General features: G+C 31.0%; 1 protein-coding gene across 1 annotated transcript; it reads right to left on the minus strand.

Moving 5' to 3' along the window:
* Window positions 1-14,542: 14,542 nt before the first annotated feature.
* On the minus strand, window positions 14,543-21,296 carry LOC102596100 (putative late blight resistance protein homolog R1B-23). Its single transcript, XM_006348539.2, has 4 exons — window positions 21,121-21,296; window positions 16,406-20,498; window positions 15,052-16,219; window positions 14,543-14,795 (listed from the first exon to the last, which is right to left on the minus strand). The coding sequence occupies exons 2-3, from the start codon at window positions 20,446-20,448 to the stop codon at window positions 15,061-15,063; spliced, it is 5,202 nt and encodes a 1,733-aa protein (XP_006348601.1). The 5' UTR covers window positions 20,449-20,498; window positions 21,121-21,296; the 3' UTR covers window positions 14,543-14,795; window positions 15,052-15,060.
* Between the last annotated feature and the right edge of the window lie 903 nt (window positions 21,297-22,199).

Consider the following 22,199-nt stretch of genomic DNA (forward strand, 5'->3'; position numbering starts at 1 on the left):
ACATTTTTAATTTATCATTGATCACAAAAAAATAACAAACATTTTAATTGAATTAAATTAATATAAATAGGTCATTTAAAAAAAATGGTAATTCACAATGTTATATAAAATAAAAAAAACATAACCCATGTGAACGTAGTTGTAATCATATACTCTCAAGTTTCAACAAAAGAACAAGAAGTTTATAATTTTCATAAGGAAATACTTTTCAACTTTTAAAAAAGAATGATGGGTATATAATAATTAATAAACCATTTTTCCACAATGAATTTGAAAAAAATTATAACTGTCAGAAAAAGATAATTCAACGTAATACCAAAAGCTAGGAGGATTCATTGCACATAGCTAATTAACATTTTGATTTTTGTGTAGTCAATTTATTTCACTATTTAAATTTTATGATTTTAGGAACATAATGTATATATAGCCTCTCAAATATTACACGTACAAATATTAACCAATTAGATAAGTACGCATAAAGGATAAAATGAAATTTTTCATGTTCTTCGTGTCACAATCTAAATTCTAATTCTTTTATTGTGAAAAGAATTTTAAACATAAAGCAAAATGGATTATTTTCGAATAATCTTAGGAGCTAGTTATTAATTAAAAGAGGTATTTGACTATTTTATCCTTATATATTTTAAGATATAATCTTTCTTTACTGAATATTTACTCTTTATGTGTTCATTTTAAAAAAAATAAAGATTTCATATAATTGATTTTTTTGTACTATCAATTCAGTTTATTAAATTGTTCCAAATATTTATTAAGACTAGCCATCGAAGATGAAATAAAAATTGCAGGATAATTATTTTAACGAGATTGAAATAATTTTTCTTGTCACATTGTTCACAAATCACAATGGTTAATTAGATACTTTTATTAGTTATTAAATTGATAAAATCATTAAACTAAATAAAATAGCACATTAAAAAAAACATTTCCCTTAGTTCCATGAACGGTGTGCTTCTATAGTTCTTCTATTTAACTATTACTAAAATAATGAAATAAAATATGAACAAAAAGTATATAAAGTAAAAGTTAATGATTTGTTAAAAATATTTTTTTTTCAAATTAAATGATAAAAATAGCTATTAAAAATAACATTTCATCCCATGATTAATTTTCAAAAATTAATTGAAAAGTGTGATAAAAATACTATTTTATCAATAAATATTTTGTACGATATTTTGCTGTTCATATAGTAGGATACAAGCAAAATATCATACCAAAAATTTATTGATGAAATAGTACTTACATTTACTCCAAAATTATGTAATCATGTTTATTTTGTATATATTTGAGTTAATGGGTAAAAAATCCATTAAAATTCTCTTTTTTATAAAGTTCTATCTCTAAATTATTGATTTTGTGAATTTACCTGAATTATTATTTAACGATTAATGAAACCTACTTATTAATGAGTTTCTCTCCGTGCCTTCCAATTAAAGTAAAAATGAAGTATTTGAAATTCCCTACTAATAAATCTCATTTTTCTATTGGCTTTATTTTATCATAAATATCAATATCAAAATCAATTTTTTTATTAAGAGAAATATAAAGAAGGTGGCATTTATTATATATACTATTGGAAATAGCTATCTAATTAGGTTCATCCTTAAAGGAGTGTCAATTAACCTGTTGGCCCATCCATTTGTCCTTCCCTAAATCCTATCTATATCCTGTAAATATACTATTATAAGTGTTGAAATCCACAAATAATATATCAACTAGTGTTTTAAAAGGCGGGAGGCGGGGTGTTTTACTTAGTGTAGGGCGAGACGTAAGCCTCGAGGCGTGGGGCATAAGCCTTATGGATCCTTAAATTTTTAATTTACAATATAGTATAATGATATAATAACACAAAATTATACAATACTTTAAAATAATTACAAACACGATTAAGGAGTTAAACTCATAGAAAATAAAACTTCTAACATGATTATACAAATATAAATAATTTAATATCTTAACTTTCTATTAATAAAAGAATCATTATTTCTAAAAGTATTTTTTTTATCATACTATACAATTTACCCCTTAAAAAAAATAATTAATAAAACTTACTAGTATTATAATAAAAATATCACTTCATTGTGAATAAAAATAAAATTATTTTCAAATAACTAAATAAAATATAATAATTTTGAGACATATGACAAAATCATAAAGACCAATGATAAGTGAAAAGTAAAATTTCGCTATGTATTTTTACAAGAAATGTTACGTAATATATAATCACATTCACAGTGTTACCAAATAGTAAATATGTGATACTACAAGTTGTTACTTGAGTTACTCTCAATCTTCGTATCTCTATAAATTAAAAAATTATAAAGTATCATTCACTTATTCAAGAATGATGAGGGTCAACAATGTTAACTAAAGATTTTAACACATTATTTGTGTAAGATCTGTTAGACGAGCCCCGAGCGTTGAGCGTGCTTAAGGCGTACAGTCGAGCGCTTAGGACGTAAGTCTTACAGAACTAAGCCCCACACTTGAGTCTCGAAGCGTTTTGCTAGAGCCCCTCCTCAGGACGAGCCCCAAAACGAATCCCAACAGAGTTTTTTAAAACACTGATATCAACAAAGATTTTACTCCAAAATATCCCGACCACTGCTGAAACAACTCATACATATCTATTTTTCACTTGGGAGAAATCCATAAAGTAATCTCTTAAGCCTAATTTATGGTAAAACTACTATTTATATATATATATATATATAATTTATAAAATATAATTTCGAGCTTATATTATTTGTATAAAGTATATAAAATATGTTATGGTCCACGAATACAACATTGAGTTTGACTTGTCTTTATCGAAATCAAAATTTCTATTAAGCATATTGAAAATATAAAAAAGTAAATATACATAAAAGTCAATGAAGTTAACGTTTGCTATATATACAGTTGGAAATAGCTATTTGATCACGTTCACCCTTATAGAGGTGTCAATTAGACTATTAGTGGACGCATGCATTTATTATCCCTTCAAATTCTATCTATATCATGTGGATCGTTTGGTGTAAAGGATAATATCAAATAATTTTGAGATTAAATTATAGTACTATTTAATTTGTTATTTGGTTGGTAAGTTCGGAATAACTTATCTCGAGATTAATAATTAGTACCAGGATAAGTTATTCTCCCCTTGAGTGGTATAGTAATCCCAGGATAAAATAGGTAAATGACAAAAATGTCTCTTTCAACCCTTTTATTACATCACTTTTTACATTCATGAAGGACATTTTTGTAAACAAATAAATTATTTTTAAAATTTATTATTTTGAATACAACAAACCAAAACTCAATAAAAAATAATCTCATCATAATTTATCCCATCATAATTAATTTCATTATAATTTATTCCATCATAATTAATCCTATCATAACTTGAATTCAAACCAAACGATACATAAATATACTATTATAAATGTTGAAATCTACCAATATCATGTCGGCAAGGATTTTACTCCAACCACTGACACAATTTCAAGTTTATATATATAAAACATAAAATATATTATGGTCCACAAATGCAACATCGAGTTTTAACTTGTCTTTAATAACCTAGTACCACATTCTTTTTCCAATTCTCTTTTCATTTTTAGAAGTAAGTTTACATTACACTAGCTAGTTCTATATAAAACAATTTTTTTCCATAAACAATCAATACAATTGAACCAACTATAACATATATGACTTATCATTTTTTTTCTGTTATCAGTCCATACTTTATATATTGTTTTTCTTTTTCTAATCCTTTTATTTCACCCTTTTTCAAAATAGTTGTGCTGCTCATCATGTGCTGGTAAAAGAAGATCAAAATTAAATACATAATTGTCAAATGATTTTATAAGTATTTATTTATTCATAACTGATGACTAAGGGACAAAATTCGCTAAAGAGATCATTGAAATAATTGAAGATTGAATTAATTTACTCCACTAAAATAAAAAAAAATAGTCTTCTTGTCTATAGTTTTTTTTTATTTTAAAAATGTTCATCTCACTTTACCTACTTTACCTTACTCTATTCATCTCTTTTTTTTAACCCATGTTCTTGACACCTGCTTCTTTAACCACACCCTGGGATACACAGTCCTTTCGGTTCCCTGACCATGGCGGACTTTCAACTTCCCTAGGTATTTACAGGTTAATCCATCGGGGTTACTAAAAAGGTAAAGAACTAACCATTTACTAAGAGTAAGTTAAAGAGTATATGAACATATTGACATCATAGTAATATAAACATCATATTATACATAATAACAGTACATAATAATACATTATATAGGGAGAACTTACTAAGATCTAGAAAACAGATAACTACTTACATGATAATAGTCGGAATGAGGTTTCCCTTTCGGGAGTCCCCGAGTGACCTTGCAGCTACTAGCAGAAAATAAACACGCACACTCTTTGTACACAAACACAACAAACACTTACACTCTTTTTATTTTTGGAAAGGGAAAGGAAGTATCAAACTAATTTTTAGAACTAAATTTCTTCTTTGTTGTATGCTCTGCTTACTCTTCGCTCTGTCTTTCTCTTCTTGCAAATGGTCTCTATTTATAGGAGTAGATCCGGATTTGAAGTTCGGATTTCAAATGTTGAAAATAATCTCTCTTTAATGTCGGGTGCTCTTTGAGCCCCATCGTCACATGGTCTTGAAAGACTTTTTTCAAAATAATTGTCCTTTTTCTTGTCCGTTTCTGAGGAGTGGAGTCTTCTTTATAGTAGTGGCTTGTGATGTCATCGCTTACATATTCTTTTGTTGATATCATTGCTTACGTATTTCTTTAGGTATCCAGGTTGTGTAGTGGTTCGGAATCGAAACTCATTCCTGAATCATCGTCTTCATTCGGGTCGTAGTGCTGAGTAAATTGGTCTATTGATAGATCGTTCTCATCACTTCTACTCCCTGTGTCTTCAGGATCAAAATTTGTTGGTTCATTCGGATCGTAGTGTTGAGTAAATTGGTCTATTGACTTGTCTTTAATAACCTAGTACCACATTCTTTTTCCAATTCTCTTTTCATTTTTAGAAGTAAGTTTGTATTACACTAGCTAGTTCTATATAAAACAATTTTTTTTCATAAACAATCAATACAATTGAACCAACTATAACATATATGACTTATCATTTTTTTTCTGTTATCAGTCCATACTTTATATATATATATATATATATTGTTTTTCTTTTTCTAATCCTTTTATTTCACCCTTTTTCAAAATAGTTGTGCTGCTCATCATGTGCTGGTTAAAGAAGATCAAAATTAAATACATAATTGTCAAATGATTTTATAAGTATTTATTTATTTATTCATAACTGATGACTTAAGGGACACAATTTGCTAATAAAGAGATCAATGAAATATTTGACGATTGAATTTTACTCCACTAAAATTAAAAATTAGTCTTCTTTAATATTGATGAACTACTTAAACTATTTAAAATATATATATATATAAACATGTTTTCTTTGTATAATTACTCAATAACCACATTTGCTCGACTATCCATGTAACGAACGATCCATCAAAGAGAAAAATACGTTTTCTATCGAAAGTTTTTTCATTCTAAATTTTGAAAATTGATAATAGAGAAATTTCATCCATACTACCATATCCTCGGAGATTTTCTTCTGCCATTGCTTTACATATTTGGTACAAATTTCTATGGTTTTTGGCGTGGAGCATTGAGAGGACCTTTCCCTAGTATGAGAGGACCGGGAAGTTTTAACATCATAATAATAATAATAATAATAATAATAATAATAATAATAATAATAATAATAATAATAATAATAATAATAATAATAATAATAATAATAATAATAATTCCTTCTTGACAACAAAGACGGCGTCCCATACTTTTATTTTCTAGTTGTAAGTCAAAATCAGTTCACCCTACATTCAAGTTTTGTGTACAATTTATAACATATGTTTAATTTGAAACAATTACTAGTAAATATTTTATTTTATTATAGCATCAACTATACCTTCAAAAAAACTCTATATAAAGCTAGTGTCCACATTATTCACTTGCATCAGAATCCCAAAACCAAAAATCACCAAAAAAATAAAATAGAATAAAAATATGAGTCCATCTTCATTAGCCATGTCCTTCTTCATTTTCACTATAATTTTGAGCTACATATTTAAAATAACATTAAAAATGTTTCCACAATCAAAGTTACTAAATTACGTAGATTTCATATTTTTACAATTGAAATGGGCATGTAATGTTGTATTTTTTCAATCTTTCTCTTGTTCTCGTAGTAATTGCAATTATTTCACTAGTAATTCTGAAGGTGCACTTCATGACCATGAACATAATGAGCTTAGAGTAACGCATTTTGAGCGCGATAATTTGGAGGAATCATCAGTGGAATGTGCAATATGTTTATGCAAGATTGAAGATGGTGAAGAAGTTAGAGAATTAAATTGTGATCATCTTTTTCATAGGGCTTGTTTGGATAGGTGGATGAATTGTGGACGTATGACATGTCCATTGTGTAGAAATCATCTAATTAAGCCAAACACAATTTACTCAGAGCTTCAACATGAAGTGATCAATTTGAATTTGTTATCAGGAAGATCGAGAGATCGTTGTGAATGGTGGCTAAGATAAATATATATCAAAGAGGCGCGAAAAGGGTATAGTTGTAAATAATTGTTGTACACATGAAAGATTGGTTTTTGTAGTTTTGGGGGTTAGTTTTGGCATTGGTTTTATTTATTTGATTTATTTTTGTGACGAACTCTTTGAAAATTGAGGAAATAATGAATACATATGGCTTGATTCAATCATATCATTTTTAATGAGGAATCTTATTTCAATGTTACGTTATATTTACTCGGAAAAAAGATATGAATTTTAATATAATCATTCTTTATTAACATAGCTCAAATCGAAGACATCTGGTTAACCATCACAACACTCCTTGTGGTGCTTTGTCTTCGATGGCATTGGGAGAACATACTTAATTAAGCTCATGTATGGTTTAAGTAAGTATCATGAAGATTTCCCCCCTTTAATCTATGGTATAATTAACTAGAACTAATTAAATAGGTAATCAATGATGATTTTCCCGATTTAACACATAATTTAACTCACTATTTTGCTAAAAACATAATTCAAATTCGCGTAATATAAATTTAATTAGACATATTAACCACAATTTAAGTAACTTTCGATTCAACTTCTCCCAATGACTAGTTATGATTATTATTTTTTTGATAAAAGAAATTATAAATTACAATCTTTTTATTTTGTAATGCTCCATTTAACAATTTAACACACGATTTTGCCAAAGAAGAATTTAAGTTCATCTAACAAAGATAAATGTTCTTTTTACTACTATTTGAAAATAGCTTCCTCTATGAACTAAGCTAGTACATAATTTTTTATAATATAAAAATCATAACATGGTTGATAGGGTTAATTAATGTAAATGGCGATGATATAAATTAAAAGACTCATTATTCGTTGTACAAATCTTACTTTGTGGGCTACGCTACTAAAATAATTTAACCACTATATAGTGAGCATTATGCATGTGTAAAGTTATCAAATCATAAAGTTTAGTTCACTCAACTTTAATTTCTTATAATAACCGTCAACGGATATGGTGCAACGGATGAGGTCGCTCCTCTCTTAATAAGAGGTCTCAGGTTCAAGTCCCAAATTTAAGTCCTGAACTCTTGGATTTGGAAAAAATTGATAGCGAGTGCTTCCCTCTGAATGGGCCCTACACGGAGCAAACCCAAAATAATTGAGTTCTAATGCAGGTACCAGAAACCAGATGAAAAACCAAAAAAAAAAAACTTTTATCATAATAATTGATATTCCGGACATATGTATTAATCTGTCAGACTAATTCAACTTCGACATCATAAATATAAATTAATTCATCATCAAATAAATACCAATTTTTTATGAGACATTTATTAACGATTTTCTAATAGTGATTTAATAAGAAAGTACCCTCTACGACGATTTTCTTCATTTCAAGGGTTCAAAACTAAAACATCTAATAAAGGTGAAGAAATTACATTCACTATCATTCACTATGCAACTCACTCACTTTCTTGCTCAAACTAAAATATAGTTGTTAGTTCTTTAATACAGTAATACAAAGTGGTTAGTTTCGATTTTTTTTTTTATTTTTTATAGTTGCTACACTTCCTTTTTTAAAATTTTTAATCCAATTGCTAGTACAATTTTGTTGACCTATTTCTGACAGTTGAAGTATGGCACAACAATTTTAAAAAAATAAATAAATATCTACTACACACACAATACAAGAAAATACAAGAAAAACATTAGAAATGTTATATGGTATTTAAATGTTCATACCACTAAGGTCCAATATATATATTCATAATACAATATGATTGGTACATATGTACAATCGTATAAAATTAAATAATATTATAAATGATCAATTTGCCAAAAGAGAATTCAAATTCATCTAACCTAAATTTATTAATTAACATCTTATGCTAAAATTCTTTGGCGGTTGATGATGAATTAAAACAAGTGCTACTATTAAACAAATAGCGTGCTATATGGACTAAGATATAGTTTTATATTTTATAATATAAACATCATGATATTGTTGCTTTTTTGTCTAGCTATGTAGACTACGCTATCAAAAAAATATTTAGTGATGATTAACCTAGTTTTATATCATAAATGAGTTCACTTAGCTTTCTCATTTTCTTTTATAACCATTTGATATATAGACTTCAAGTATTAAATTAACGAGTTGGATTGAATTTGACAGATTAAAATAGGCTTAGTTAATAAATAAACACTCATTAACACGCTAAAAATGTTACTTTCCTTAAAAAATATTATGACAATTGTTTTCATTGATCAATTTAGACTACGTACATACTAATTCATCCGACCATTGAAAATGGGCTACATTTGCCACACCAACTTGAAATCAATCTACTAACAAATGAATTTATATATTGAAATAATTACGGGTTGAATCATTTGATTATATAATTTATAAAAGTATGTACAAAATATATATGTAGTGTATATTTTACATACTTACATATCAATACACAACATATACATTGCTAAAATATTTCGATATGTTGATAAACTAGCTAGTTGGTCAAAGGGTATATATCAGTGACTTTCCATCGATCTCTATTCACGTCTTTACTTGGATTACTCTCATTGCAAAGCTTAAATTTGAAATCTTGATAAAAAAAAAATACAAAAATGAATAAAATTTATCCTACCACACTCTTTATTGTTACTTCTTTCAATATTTTACTGATCAAATTTACTAGGACACTTTCATTGACCTATTTCATACACTAAAGAGTCTACAGACACCATACAAGAAAATATCACAAATAATATATATAATTTATGGGCATGAAGTCTTCAGACACAACTTTTAGCAAATTACTATATAAAGCTAAGTATGCATATTATTCATTCTAAATTATTATTTTGAGCTACATAATTAATTGAAGAAAAATGAGTCCATCTTCATTAGCCATGTCCATATTCATTCTAAGTATTATTTTGAGCTACATATTTAAAACAACATTACAAATGTTTCCACAATCAAAATTACTAAACTACGTAGATTTCATATTTTGTCAATTGAAATGGGCATGGAATGTTGTCCTCTTTCTATCATTCTCTCAGTCTTGTAATAATTACAATTATTTCACTAGTAATTCTGAAGGTGCACCTCATGACCATGAACATAATGAGCTTAGAGTAACGTGTTTCAAGCACGATAATTTGGAGGAATCATCAGTGGAATGTGCAATATGTTTGTGCAAGATTGAAGATGGTGAAGAAGTTAGAGAATTAAATTGTGATCATTTTTTTCATAGGGCTTGTTTGGATAGGTGGATGAATTGTGGACGTATGACATGTCCATTATGTAGAAATCATCTAATTAAGCCAAACACAACTTTCATTGAGCTTAATCATCATGAAGAAGTGATCCATTTAGATTTCTCCTTAGGGAGATCACGAGATCGTTGTGAATGGTGGCCAAGGTAAATTTACAAAAAATCGTGTAAGAAGGAAATCTTTAGGTTTGTTATATCTAGGAACTTGTTTAGAAATATAGTAATGTAATGAAAGGAACATAAGAGTTTGTTGCTACGAGTAAGATTGTAAATTTAGATGGGAATTAAGCTGGCCATGGTTTCTACTAGGGTTGTTCATGGTTATGGTTATAAAACCAAACCGAACCGCAATTCGAACCAAACCGATTAAAAAAATTGATATTTGGTTTGATTTGGTTAGGTTTGGTTTTAAATTTTGAAAAACCGATATTATTTGGTTTTACTAAAAATTAACCGCAAAAATAACCAAATCGAACCTAGAAGTTATGTATATAAATTGTATAATTATTTATAAAAAAGTATAAGTATTTTGATAAATTTTAATTACCTTAAATTTTTAATTTTACTATTTCTAAAGCTCAACACTTAAATTTTAGCCCAACTATTAAAACCTTAAGTCTAAATCCCTCAATATTTATTACTTTAAAGATCACACTTTCTCTGTTCTTTATAAAATTTTCTAACACAATATTGAATAATTTAAAGCTCAAGCTAAAGAAGACGGTAATTGATTAGTTTTGACTATGAAATATTGTTTTTTTTTTAGAAGTATTTTCTCAATATTTTAAGGTGTAATTTTATTGAAAAGTCTATTGATAAGATGTTGAGATCTCCAGAATATTGAACCAACTTTATGCTATTGACAATGAATTTTTCTAGTTTCTTAAACTTGGTACATTGGATGAATCACTTTGTTCGTGTGATAGCTTATTTGTGAATTATTTATGTACTAAGTGTTTGTGTCTATCGAGATGTGTATATCCTTAACAAACTTATTACTTTCAAACCGAAAAAAACTAAAAAAACCTAACCAAACCGAACCAAACTGACGATAACCAAACCGACGGTTATTTTATTTATTTGGTTTGGTTTGGTTTTAGAAATTTAAAAACCGATTTAAATTGGTTTGGTTTTGGTTTTAACTAATAACCGATCCAAACCGAACCATGAACACCCCTAGTTTCTACTGTGGTCTCTTTGCAAATGACTTGTGTAGACATTGAAATTTTGTGGGACTCTACAAGATGTGTTCAATTCGAGTTGTGACTCTACTAATTGTGTTCAACTCAAATTATGATTCTTGGAGGCTACTCAACCTTAAACCCTAGTTTATGCCTATATAAAGGGTACTAAATTCCCTTAAAAGGCGATCTCAAAAATTCCATAAAGAGATCAAGACCTCGATATATTCCACAAAAGACATGGAATATTCTTATAGAGGTCAAATCTAAATCATCCTAGTTCGAGAAATACGCCACTAACTGCCCTCAAATCATGGATAAATCTTAGGAGAGGAGAATCAAGGGAGGAGCAGAATTGTACCCGCTATCTTGTTGAATAAAATTATGTTTTTTCAGATTTTATTTTTGTGGTTTATTTATTTTCCATATGTTTAAAATTTGTTGGAAACAACTTGATTTGATCATTTTTATTTAAATGAGAAAATCATATTATTCTTTAGTGTTAATATTTACTTTGTGAGGAGGTAAAAATCTCAAATTAATTGCTATAACTTCAATTAATTGTGAACACTTTACGTATTCCTCTGTTCTTTTTGATTTCTAGTATTAGCTTTTTACTTATTCTTTAAAAAATATAATTAATAGAAGTTATTTGATTAATTTATACATCCTTCGTTCACTTTTATTCTCCACTATTCTAAAAATATTTTGTATACATTCTTTATTTTTATTTTTTTTGTCTGGATTGCTTTACAATGTGTGATATATATGGGGTACCCCATGCATTCATGTTTTCCGATCCGTACAGTGGCAGATCCAAATTTTTTATCAAGGAGTGTCAAAATATAAAGAAATAAAATCGCGTAGAAGTCAAGGAATGTAAATATGTAATCTATATATATAAAAAAATATTTTTTATTCTAGCTCCACAGTGTAGTTTTTCGACGAAAGGGTGTCAGTTGACACCCCAACTACATGTGAATCACTCCAGATACATACAAATACATGTATCTAGTGTGATCCGCATATATTTGAGATACACACAAATCTCGCTCGCCTCCCTCCCTAATCTTGCTCGCCTCTCTCCCTATTTTTGTGTATCTAATAGCAAAAATGCATGTATTAATTAAGATACGTCGGAAACTCCTAATTAGTGATAAGATATGTAATATTTTGAAAGTATAGGTAATAATAGTATGTATGATAGTAAAGTATGTCTATGTGGTTTTTCCTTTCTAATATTACTATGAAATATCAAAATCAATAATGAGATTTAAGTCTCCTCTCCAAGTAATACTGATAAATAAAATATAAATTTCTCAATAAAGTGAAATGATCAAATCAACTCATATACCAATTTTCCCCCCTTAATTTGCAAAGAATTATAAATCATCAGTACTGAAATAAATTGAATACATCAAATGTGGCGGAGCCGACTTCAAAAACCTGCATGACATAGCCAGCTTCCCATGTAAATTTACAATTTTACCCTCTCTGCGACGTTTTTTTTTTTTCGTTATAAATTTACCTTAACCACCATTCACAACGATCTCTTGATCTCCCCGATAATAAATTCAAATTGATAACTTCATGTTGAAGCTCTGAGTATATTGTGTTTGGCTTCATTAGATGATTTCTACACAATGGACATGTCATACGTCCACAATTCATCCATCTATCCAAACAAGACCTATGAAAAAAATGATCACAATTTAATTCTCTAACTTCTTCACCATCTTCTATCTTACACAAACATATTGCACAATCCACTGATGAACCCTCCAAATTATCATGCTCGAAACGCGTTACTCTAAGCTCGTTATTATTATGATGATGAGGTGCACCTTCAGAGCTAATATCGAAATTGTAATTACTACAAGAATGAGAGAAAGATTGAAAGAGGACAACATTCCATGCCCATTTCAATTGACAAAATATGAAATCTATGTAGTTTAGTAATTTTGATTGTGGAAACATTTGTAATATTATTTTAAATATGTAGCTCAAAATAATAGTGAGAATGAAAAAAGACATGGCAAATGAAGATGGACTCATTTTTATTTTTATTTTCTTTGTAATTGTTGAAATCTTGAGAGAAAATATTAATTTTGCAGACTTGGTTTTGAAATATATATAGTTGTGGCTAAGTGAGAAATAGTTGGTATTAAATTAAAGAAAGTATATATTATAATTAATTGTTTCCAACAGTGAGCATGTTATTATGTGTACACAAATTTTGACTATATATAGTATTATATAGTAAGCTAGCAGATTTGACTGATTTTTGAGTCAAGATTAAACAGTTATATAATTATGTGGTGCATGCACTAACTTTTATTTATTTGATATTAATACTAATTAATATTATTTTCTTCGATTTTATATGAACCTAATTTCCTTTTTGTCTGCGTTAAAAAAAAGAAAGAATTATTTTAAAATGTGGTTACTCATTTCTTAATGAAAAGTTATAGATAAGTGGCAGATATAATGAGTAATGACATTACGAATTTCATAAATCTTATGAACACACAAAATGTCACTATACCATATTTAAAATCATGAGTTTCGAATTATCTTCTCCAACGAAAAATTATATTTTATAATTATAATTAATTTTTTGTGTATCTATAACAAATATACTTTAGAACCTCTTTTTATCATCTTCAGATGTTTACTTCGTCATATTTTAAACGGTTTGAGAAAAAAAAATGGAAACAAAGAAGAAGCTGCGACTAAAGGTAAATGGATCAAGACAAGTCAAATACAGTAGTCTCTTTAGGACTAAAAAGGCTTATAAATTCTCACTTTTTTGTTTGAAAATTTTAAAGGTAGTTTAGTCGTTTTGACTAAAAGAATAACTAACTAATTTTTTTAATCAAATACATTAATAGTCGATATCAATTTTTTTTAGGCATAATACATAAATGTACCATTTAACTTGACCTCATTTTACATTTATACCCTTCACTTTTGAGTGTACACAAGTAGACACTTAAACTTATATAAAGTTGAATAAGTAGACACATGAGTCCTATGTGACATAATACACATAACACACCACGTAGAACGCAAATTGTCATATAGGATGTCACGTAGGACCTGTGTGTTTATTTGTTCAAGTTTATACAAATTTAAGTGTACTTGTACACACTCAAAGTTGGAAGACATAAATGTAAAATAAAATCAAGTTAAAAGTCATATTTATGTATTAATCTAAACATGTAATTACTTAATTTATTATTCTGTCAATTCAAAATAATGTCCAAACACTTGTTGATACTCGAAATTGATTGCACGACTTTAACCAAGTGCAATATAATAATATTTTAAAGTGAATTTAGATATTATAATTTTTTATATATAGTATTTAAATTTAATAAAGTTTAACTAATTAAATTTGCATATGAATATAGACGACGAAGACAAAGATGTGTTGACTATGTTATAAGTTATCATAAAATTATTATCTTTCATATAATCTTAAGTTAGAAATGTCAACAAAATTAACATATGCCATTCAATTTTGAGTATACACAAGTAGACATTTTAATTTATATAAAATTGAACAAGTAGATACACGCGCTCTTCATAGACCGATAAATTCGCGACAATGCACGGCACCACTAGCAGCAAACCAGGAAAAGTAGTCTTTATAGCACATGAGTTGTGTAATTGGTGTTGAGTGTCCTGGAAATATGCCTTTACCTGTAGACAAGAATCAGTTGGTTTAAAATGAGTGTGATCTTATTATAAAGGCATAATACATAAACCGACACTGGAGCTTGGACTCAGATGGCAAGTAGGCACTTCAACTTTGAGTATGCATATCTAGACACCTCAACTCGTCTCCCACTCTGTCAGTTGAACACTCCAACTTACAAAATGATCATCTACATAGCAGTTTTGCTTCTTATACAAAGAAAAAATGAATGAGTGAAACATATGCGCGGAATGAACATACCAGCCAAGATCAAAGAGATGATCTTGTAGCCCAATCTGGAGGTTGTATGGTAACTGTGAACGCATCATTTGCCATTTCTTCATGTTGCGTTGTTTGAATTTCCAGGGCTGAATTAGCAACGGACGATCCACATCTATTTACTTCAATGCTTTTTATAGACACAGCTTCACCAAAATGAGAAGGGATTTCCTCAAGCCGCTCACATTTGGTTAAACTCAAATTTTCAAGCTCAGGAAAAGCATCGTCTGAGATGGACCATTGTGAAAAGTTGATATTGTCCAATATCAAGTACTTGAGTTTAGGGAACTCAGCATCTTTCACTTCCCATCGATCCCCTTCAAAGGCTCGGAAAAGTAACTTCAGAATCTCCAAGTTAGGCAATTCTCCGATTATAGAAATTTCAGACCAGGGAAGACGAAACTTGGACAGAGTCAATTCCTTTAGTTTTGAGGGGAAATTGAACTCGTGTGGAAGTTTAGATGGATAACTGTTGGAAACCAGCTTGACTGATTCAAGATGACTTAGAAACTCTAATCGCGGAAAAAGAACACACCTTCCCTTCAATTTCTCCGAATAACTAAAAGTTTCCAAAAATATACAACTCAACTTTCTCAAATTTGGCATCTTTGCCAAAATTGTCTCAGCATCTTTACCATAAGAGAGACGTGGAGTCGAAAATGTTTCCAAATCATTTAACTGAGAGTTAGCAAGTGATTCATCCATGTTCTCATGCAAAGTAAATGAAGCACGACGTTTTACAAGTATATGCCTCAATTTGACCATCCTCAGAAGAGAACGAGGTAATATCACCTCTCCTCCCAATCCTCTTACCACAAAAGTTTCTAGATTCTGAAGTTTAGCTATAAAAGAAGGAATTGAATTTGCATCAGTTTGAACAGCTAAGTACCTCAAATGAATAAGACTCTGTATTTCACTGGGAAAAGTACCACCAACGTTGAACGATTCCAAATCCAACACTTTAACAAGTTTGAAGCTTTCAAATAGGAACGAGATATCACGTGGCCATAACAGGTTGTCCGGATCTACAACTTTGAATTGTAAGGACCGGACATTTGAGTGACATGGACGCCACAAATCAATCTCATCCTGGTAAGAATGCATGAACAACCGGTAGTCCTCAGGCTTTTCAGGAAGCATATCCACTCCCCTGAATAAATAAATACATGACAATGAGAGTCGGTATAAGCATAACAAAACAACAAATGCGGTCTGGGGGAGGGTAGAATGTACGCAGACCTTACTACTACCTCGTGGAGGTAGAGAGGCTGTTTCCGAAGGACCCTTGGCAGTTGGTATAAGCATAATAAAATGACATCAATATAATTTTTTGTACCTATTGATTTGGTTAAGGAAATTTTCTTGCTTGGACTTTTCCAAGCAGAAATTGTGCAAGAGATCATGAATACGACACCTTTTCACCTTGCTATTCGGTCTCCTCTCCATGGCCATTACTATATTTCTACTAATAAGATCTTCAAAAAAGTATTGTGTGACATCTTCTGTGGTTTTTTCCTTGTTCTCTTGTACAAATCCTTCAGCTTGCCACAACCGAAACAATTTGGAGACATGAATATCCTTGCCCTTTAAAAATCCTCCAAAGTAGAGAAAACAAGGCTTCAGATGGTGTGGTAAGTTCTTATAACTGAATTCAATCAAAGACATGCTCTCTTCCAAGCTACCACCGTTACGTGAACCTAGACTTTCCTCTACTTTTTTCCACGAATCTTCGTTCTTCTTTTCCTCTTTCAGAACACCAGCAACTAACACAATGAAGAGAGGCAACCCTCCACAACTTTTTGCTATTCGAAATCCCACATCTACAAGTTCAGGTGGACAGCTATCCCCTTGAAACACCTCTTCCTGTAATAATGTCCAACTCTCATCATCTCTGAATAAACGAAGATGATGGGGATTGCTTTCACATTTAGCATAACTGGCAATGTCAGTAAGACGAGTTGTTAGGATAATTCTACTCCCACTATGAGCATCTTTAAAGCACATAGATAAGTAGTCCCATGCTGTTGTATCCCACAGATCATCAATGAGGATTAGGAATCTCTTGGTTAACAAAACTTGACGCAGCTCATTAGCTAATTCACCATCTTCTTTTTCGGTGCGATCAGCAGGCTGAAGAACACAATTCAAGATGGTAAGCAGCAATTCTTTCCATGAATATACTTGAGTCACACGACACTTAGCGTGAACATCAAAGTGAGGGGTAGCTATGAGATCATTGTAAATCTTCTCTGCAAGAGTGGTCTTCCCGATTCCAGCCATACCAACTATCGAGATAACATCTAGATGAGGAGGTCTTCTAAGTATCTGCTTCTTTATTTTGTCCATTGCCTCCTGAAAACCCTCCATTTCTTCATTTGTTCTTGGAGTATTACCTGATAAAGATGGTCCAAGACTCACAGAGGTATTTACAAATTTATGCACCTTCACGTCTATCTTCTTTCTTCCACAAGTCTCACTAACAACATGATTTTCAAGCTTAATGTTATCAACAACTTCAGAAATCCAAAGAACTTTGTACCAAAGTGGATGAGAACTGGACAAGCACGAGTCGATGACATACTCTGCCTTGTATGCCATTTCAGTAGCACTTGTTATTATAATACCATAAACTTCATCATGCTCATCTAAGTTTTCCGCAAAATGATTCATCAATGATCTGAGACACAGTAAGCTCTCCTTGACTGATTCAATCTGATGCTTTAAATTGATAACCGAATCAATCTTAGAACGCAACAGCTCCTCCAATTTTCCCAAGAAACAACTGAAAAATCCTAATCCATCTGTCTTGGGGAAACTATAACCTAATGAATGTGGAACTTTAAGACAGATCATTTTGACCTCTGCCTCAATATGCTTGAGCAGTTGCTTGACATCAGAGAGATATAACATGTAATACCAGGTGGGTTTATAACCCTTGACATGGAAGAGACATACATAGTTTATATCTTGAACACGTCTCACGAGGTCTTTGAGTTCTTGATGCATATCACGATACTGTACGATATCTGCAACAAAAGATCCCAAGTACTCTGATTTGTCTTTGACTACTAGGATCTGATTCTTCAGAAAAGAGATTGAACAATCATCATAGTTGAACAGCCTGTCTTGGCGGTTCGATAAAAAATTGATAAGGCCTTCACCACCTGTCATGTTGCAAGGTGATGCATCCAGAAGTTGAAAGAATACTTTTCTGAACTCTACCTTGACAGTCTCAATCTCTTGTAGAAGATCAGATAATGGAAGCCTCATTTGCTGAGTGCTGGACCCGTCCACGGAACTCCCATAACAAGAACAACTGATCTGTCCTAACTTGTGGGAAGTCACTTCAGCATGCATTAAGAGATCATGCAATTCGTTAAGCTGTGTGTGTTGTGTGAGAACATCCATGAGAAAAGCTCTAAGGAAAATAAGCTCTTCATGAACACTTTCAATCTGATCCAGAATTTCAGCTTCCAAAGTGGCTTTCTGCTGTTGTAGAATCATCAAGCTTCCTTCAGACTTGATAAGATCGAAAGCAATCGTCAAAAACTGAATAATAAGATTGCCCTTCCTACTTTTGTTGCTATCCACAGCCTCCTTATAAATTGAACAGATAGAAGATTCAGCTTCAATTGAAAGAGTTCCAAATCTAGTCAAGAAATCATTCTGCTTCACGCATTCATTGATCTGAACTGGAGGTTCAACAAGATACGTTACAAGGAGCAACAACCCATAGTAATACTTTTTAACCTCATTTGCAACAGTAAACATCGAATAACTTTCATCTTTCAGTAGCACATTGCCAAGAATATATTCATGAAACCCCATCAAAACCTCATCCACCTTGGGGATATGTGAAGATTGTGTCTTTGAGGATTTTAGCATGCTGAAATAAGAATCAATGACACCAAAGTCAATTGGAAGAAAATTCAGAAGATCTATCGTAGGATGATCCAGTGTTGATGATGATGAAATGTTGGGACACATCTGTCTAATCACTGCCTTAATAAACTTGAATTTAAGAAGCAATTTAAAGTGCAAGTGATTAATTTCCCTGGCCATGTCTTCTTGCTTCGAGTCACGAGAAAGAGATTTAATGACTGACCATGCTTGGTTAGTCACAGTCTGATTAAGGGTCAAAAAATCAGTTATCTTAGTTTGCTCTTTGCACTGCTCCGATGAATCCATGAGAAAAGTTCCCAAGAGTATCAGCTCTTCTCGAACACAGTCAATCAGATATTTCAAGGGAGCCATTATGGTGGCTTCACCGTTTAGTAGCTGAATCAGATCGATTTCTACCTTGACATGATTAAACTTCAGTTGCAACAAAAAGAGCTCATGGTCTATTTCAGTATTCTTCATGCCATCATAGCAGGATGAGTAGATCACAATTGCTGCCTCAATGATCAGAGCTTCGATATGTGACTGAATAGAACTAAATTCTTCAAGTGAAGTGCCTTTAAATGCTATGTCACAGAGGAATCTAGAAAGGCGAGTAAGTCCTTTTTGGAGCCAAGGAATTTGATCATCGAAAGTATTTTTCAAGCTGGCATCATGACTTAGCAGCTCTTCCAGATCCTGTTTGAGAGCATCAACTAAATAATACATAGATTTTGCATCCATTGTAGTCTCTGATCGTGATGACTTTGACTCTATCAATAGGTTCAGATAAATCTGTCTCAGTTCAGGCATGTTCATTGGACCTATCCTTTCCAGCAGTTTAGAGAACTCATGGTCCAGCACATGCGACTGGTCTTCATCGTTCTCCATATTGTATGCCAACTCTAAGAAACATAGGTGAAGTGCAGCATAAGCTACATCTTCAGCACAGGTGAAGAGATCCTTTATACTCTCATGCTCAATGCACCACTTTGCAGTAAATCTCAAGAAGACACGTAGGTATCTTAGCTTCTTTTTAAGCACAGACGCGGGAGAGGCATTATGACGCTTCGGATCAAATGCAATCAGTATAAAAGCAAAACAATCAAGCAAAGCTACAACAGACTCCACCATCTCCAAAGTAATTAGCAGGCTAGATGACCTTGATGGCTTTGAAGTTTTGATTCGCTCAGCGATATTCTCCAGTCGAATTATCTTCAGCACCTTTGATATCATTCTGATGGCATCATCACTTGTCTCGCCTTGTTCATTCACCTGAGAACCATTCTCAGAAAAGACACCAAGAGCTTCCACAAATAGGGCCTTAAGTTGTGTAGATATCCCGTTCTCAGGGTGAGCATTCTTGAGGCAGGTGAGAGTGAAAGCTACATATGATAGTTTCCCCACAGCATTGTCCAATAGATTATTCGTCAAACTATCAAACTGCTCACCAATGGCAAGTTTTAAGGAAGCCATCACACAGCAACACTCCTCAGCCATCTGCTTTCCACCTTTTCAGTTTTCTCTAATTGTTGGATTCCTAATAAATCCTGCAAGTAGTAAATATCCAATATCTTCATCAGGTAGCTTGACACGAACATATTTCGTACATATTAAGAAGATTCAATGATCACCAGTCTTTGCTTATATGCAAATGAGCCCATACCAGGGGTGAGTTCACGTGAATCCACTAGCTTTTGCCTATACCTTATATATCTATTAATTTTTTTATCAAATACCTACAAATATTTGATTCAGAATCCAGTTATTAAATCATATATCAATTTTAGGTCACTGCAGGAACCCATAAACTTCACCTCCTAGATTCGACTCTGCCCCTCCCCTTCCCCTCCCGGAAAAATTCATGCTAGGCAAATTATCTTAATGGAGATTTATGCTTATACTTGTGGTATTTTAACTTCTAATCTTCTTCTAAAACCCCTCCTTTAGGTTCCAGTATCTATACTCAAAATCATGTCTTTAACCAAAAAAAAATAATCCTAATTTTCAATCATCTAATTTCACAACGGATGCTCTTAAATAACATCTTTTGCTTACATACACAACACAAAAAATGTAAACAAGAAATCCACTAATTTTCCTTTGTATCGAATACACAGTTAATCTTAATAAAAACAACAGTTAATCTTAATAAAAACAAATAAAACTTACTTCGGTATTGGCTGGGAAGGAGAAGAAAGAGGTATGTTTTCACCAATTTAACACAGACTAATTAAAATCACAGAGAAAAAAACTCACACTTCAGATCATAAGAAGGAGACTGATGAAGAAAGTAAATAGTTTTATTCTTTTTTCATTTCAATGTGAAAGATATAATAAACAATTATGGAGAAGGTACACTCACTAATTGATTAGTATTATCTCATTTCCTCAAATAATGGTCCTTTATTATTTTTCAATTGCACTTCTTTTCATGTGAAAGACAAAAAAAGTTACTGTTAAACAAATGGTACAAGCTGAAAGTATATACTCCCTCCGTCCCATTTTATATGAGGTACTTTGATTCGGTACGGAGTTTAAGAAAAAAAGAAAGGAAGACTTTTAAAACTTGTGGTCCAAAATGAATGATAGAAATTTGTGTGGCTGTAAATCATTTCATTAAGGGTAAAATAAATATTTTATAGTTAGATTGTTACTTTACATAGAAATATGTCATTCTTTTTAGACTGACTAAAAAGGAAAGTGAGTCACATAAATTGGGACAGAGGGAGTAATATATATATTTTAAACAATATTTTCAATTTTCAATTTTTATTTTTTCACCCCTACCTCGATCCCCCGACCCACGCACCCACCCTATCAGCCCCCCACCCCCCAAAAAAGAATTTAAGTATATTTTTAAAAAATATTTTCAACTTTAAATTTTTATTTTTCACCCCCGCCAGCCCCCTACCAGTCCCCCCACCCCATAAAAAATTTAAGTTTGATTTTAAAAAATATTTTCAATTTCAAAAATTATTTTCTACTCTAGTAAAAATAAAAAATATTTCTCAAAAATATTTTTCATTCATAAATCAAACACTAAAAGTTTTTTCCGCAAAATATTTTCTACTCATCAACTAAACATGAAAAAATAAGTCAAAAATCTACTTGTTTTCTAGGAAAACATTTTCCTTCCTACCAAACACACCCATAGTTTTATTCTTTTTTCATTTCAATGTGAAAGATATAATAAACAATTATGGAGAAGGTACACTCACTAATTGATTAGTATATCTCATTTCCTCAAA

This window comes from Solanum tuberosum, unplaced genomic scaffold, assembly GCF_000226075.1.
Source record: "Solanum tuberosum cultivar DM 1-3 516 R44 unplaced genomic scaffold, SolTub_3.0 scf00103, whole genome shotgun sequence".
Lineage (NCBI taxonomy): Eukaryota > Viridiplantae > Streptophyta > Magnoliopsida > Solanales > Solanaceae > Solanum > Solanum tuberosum.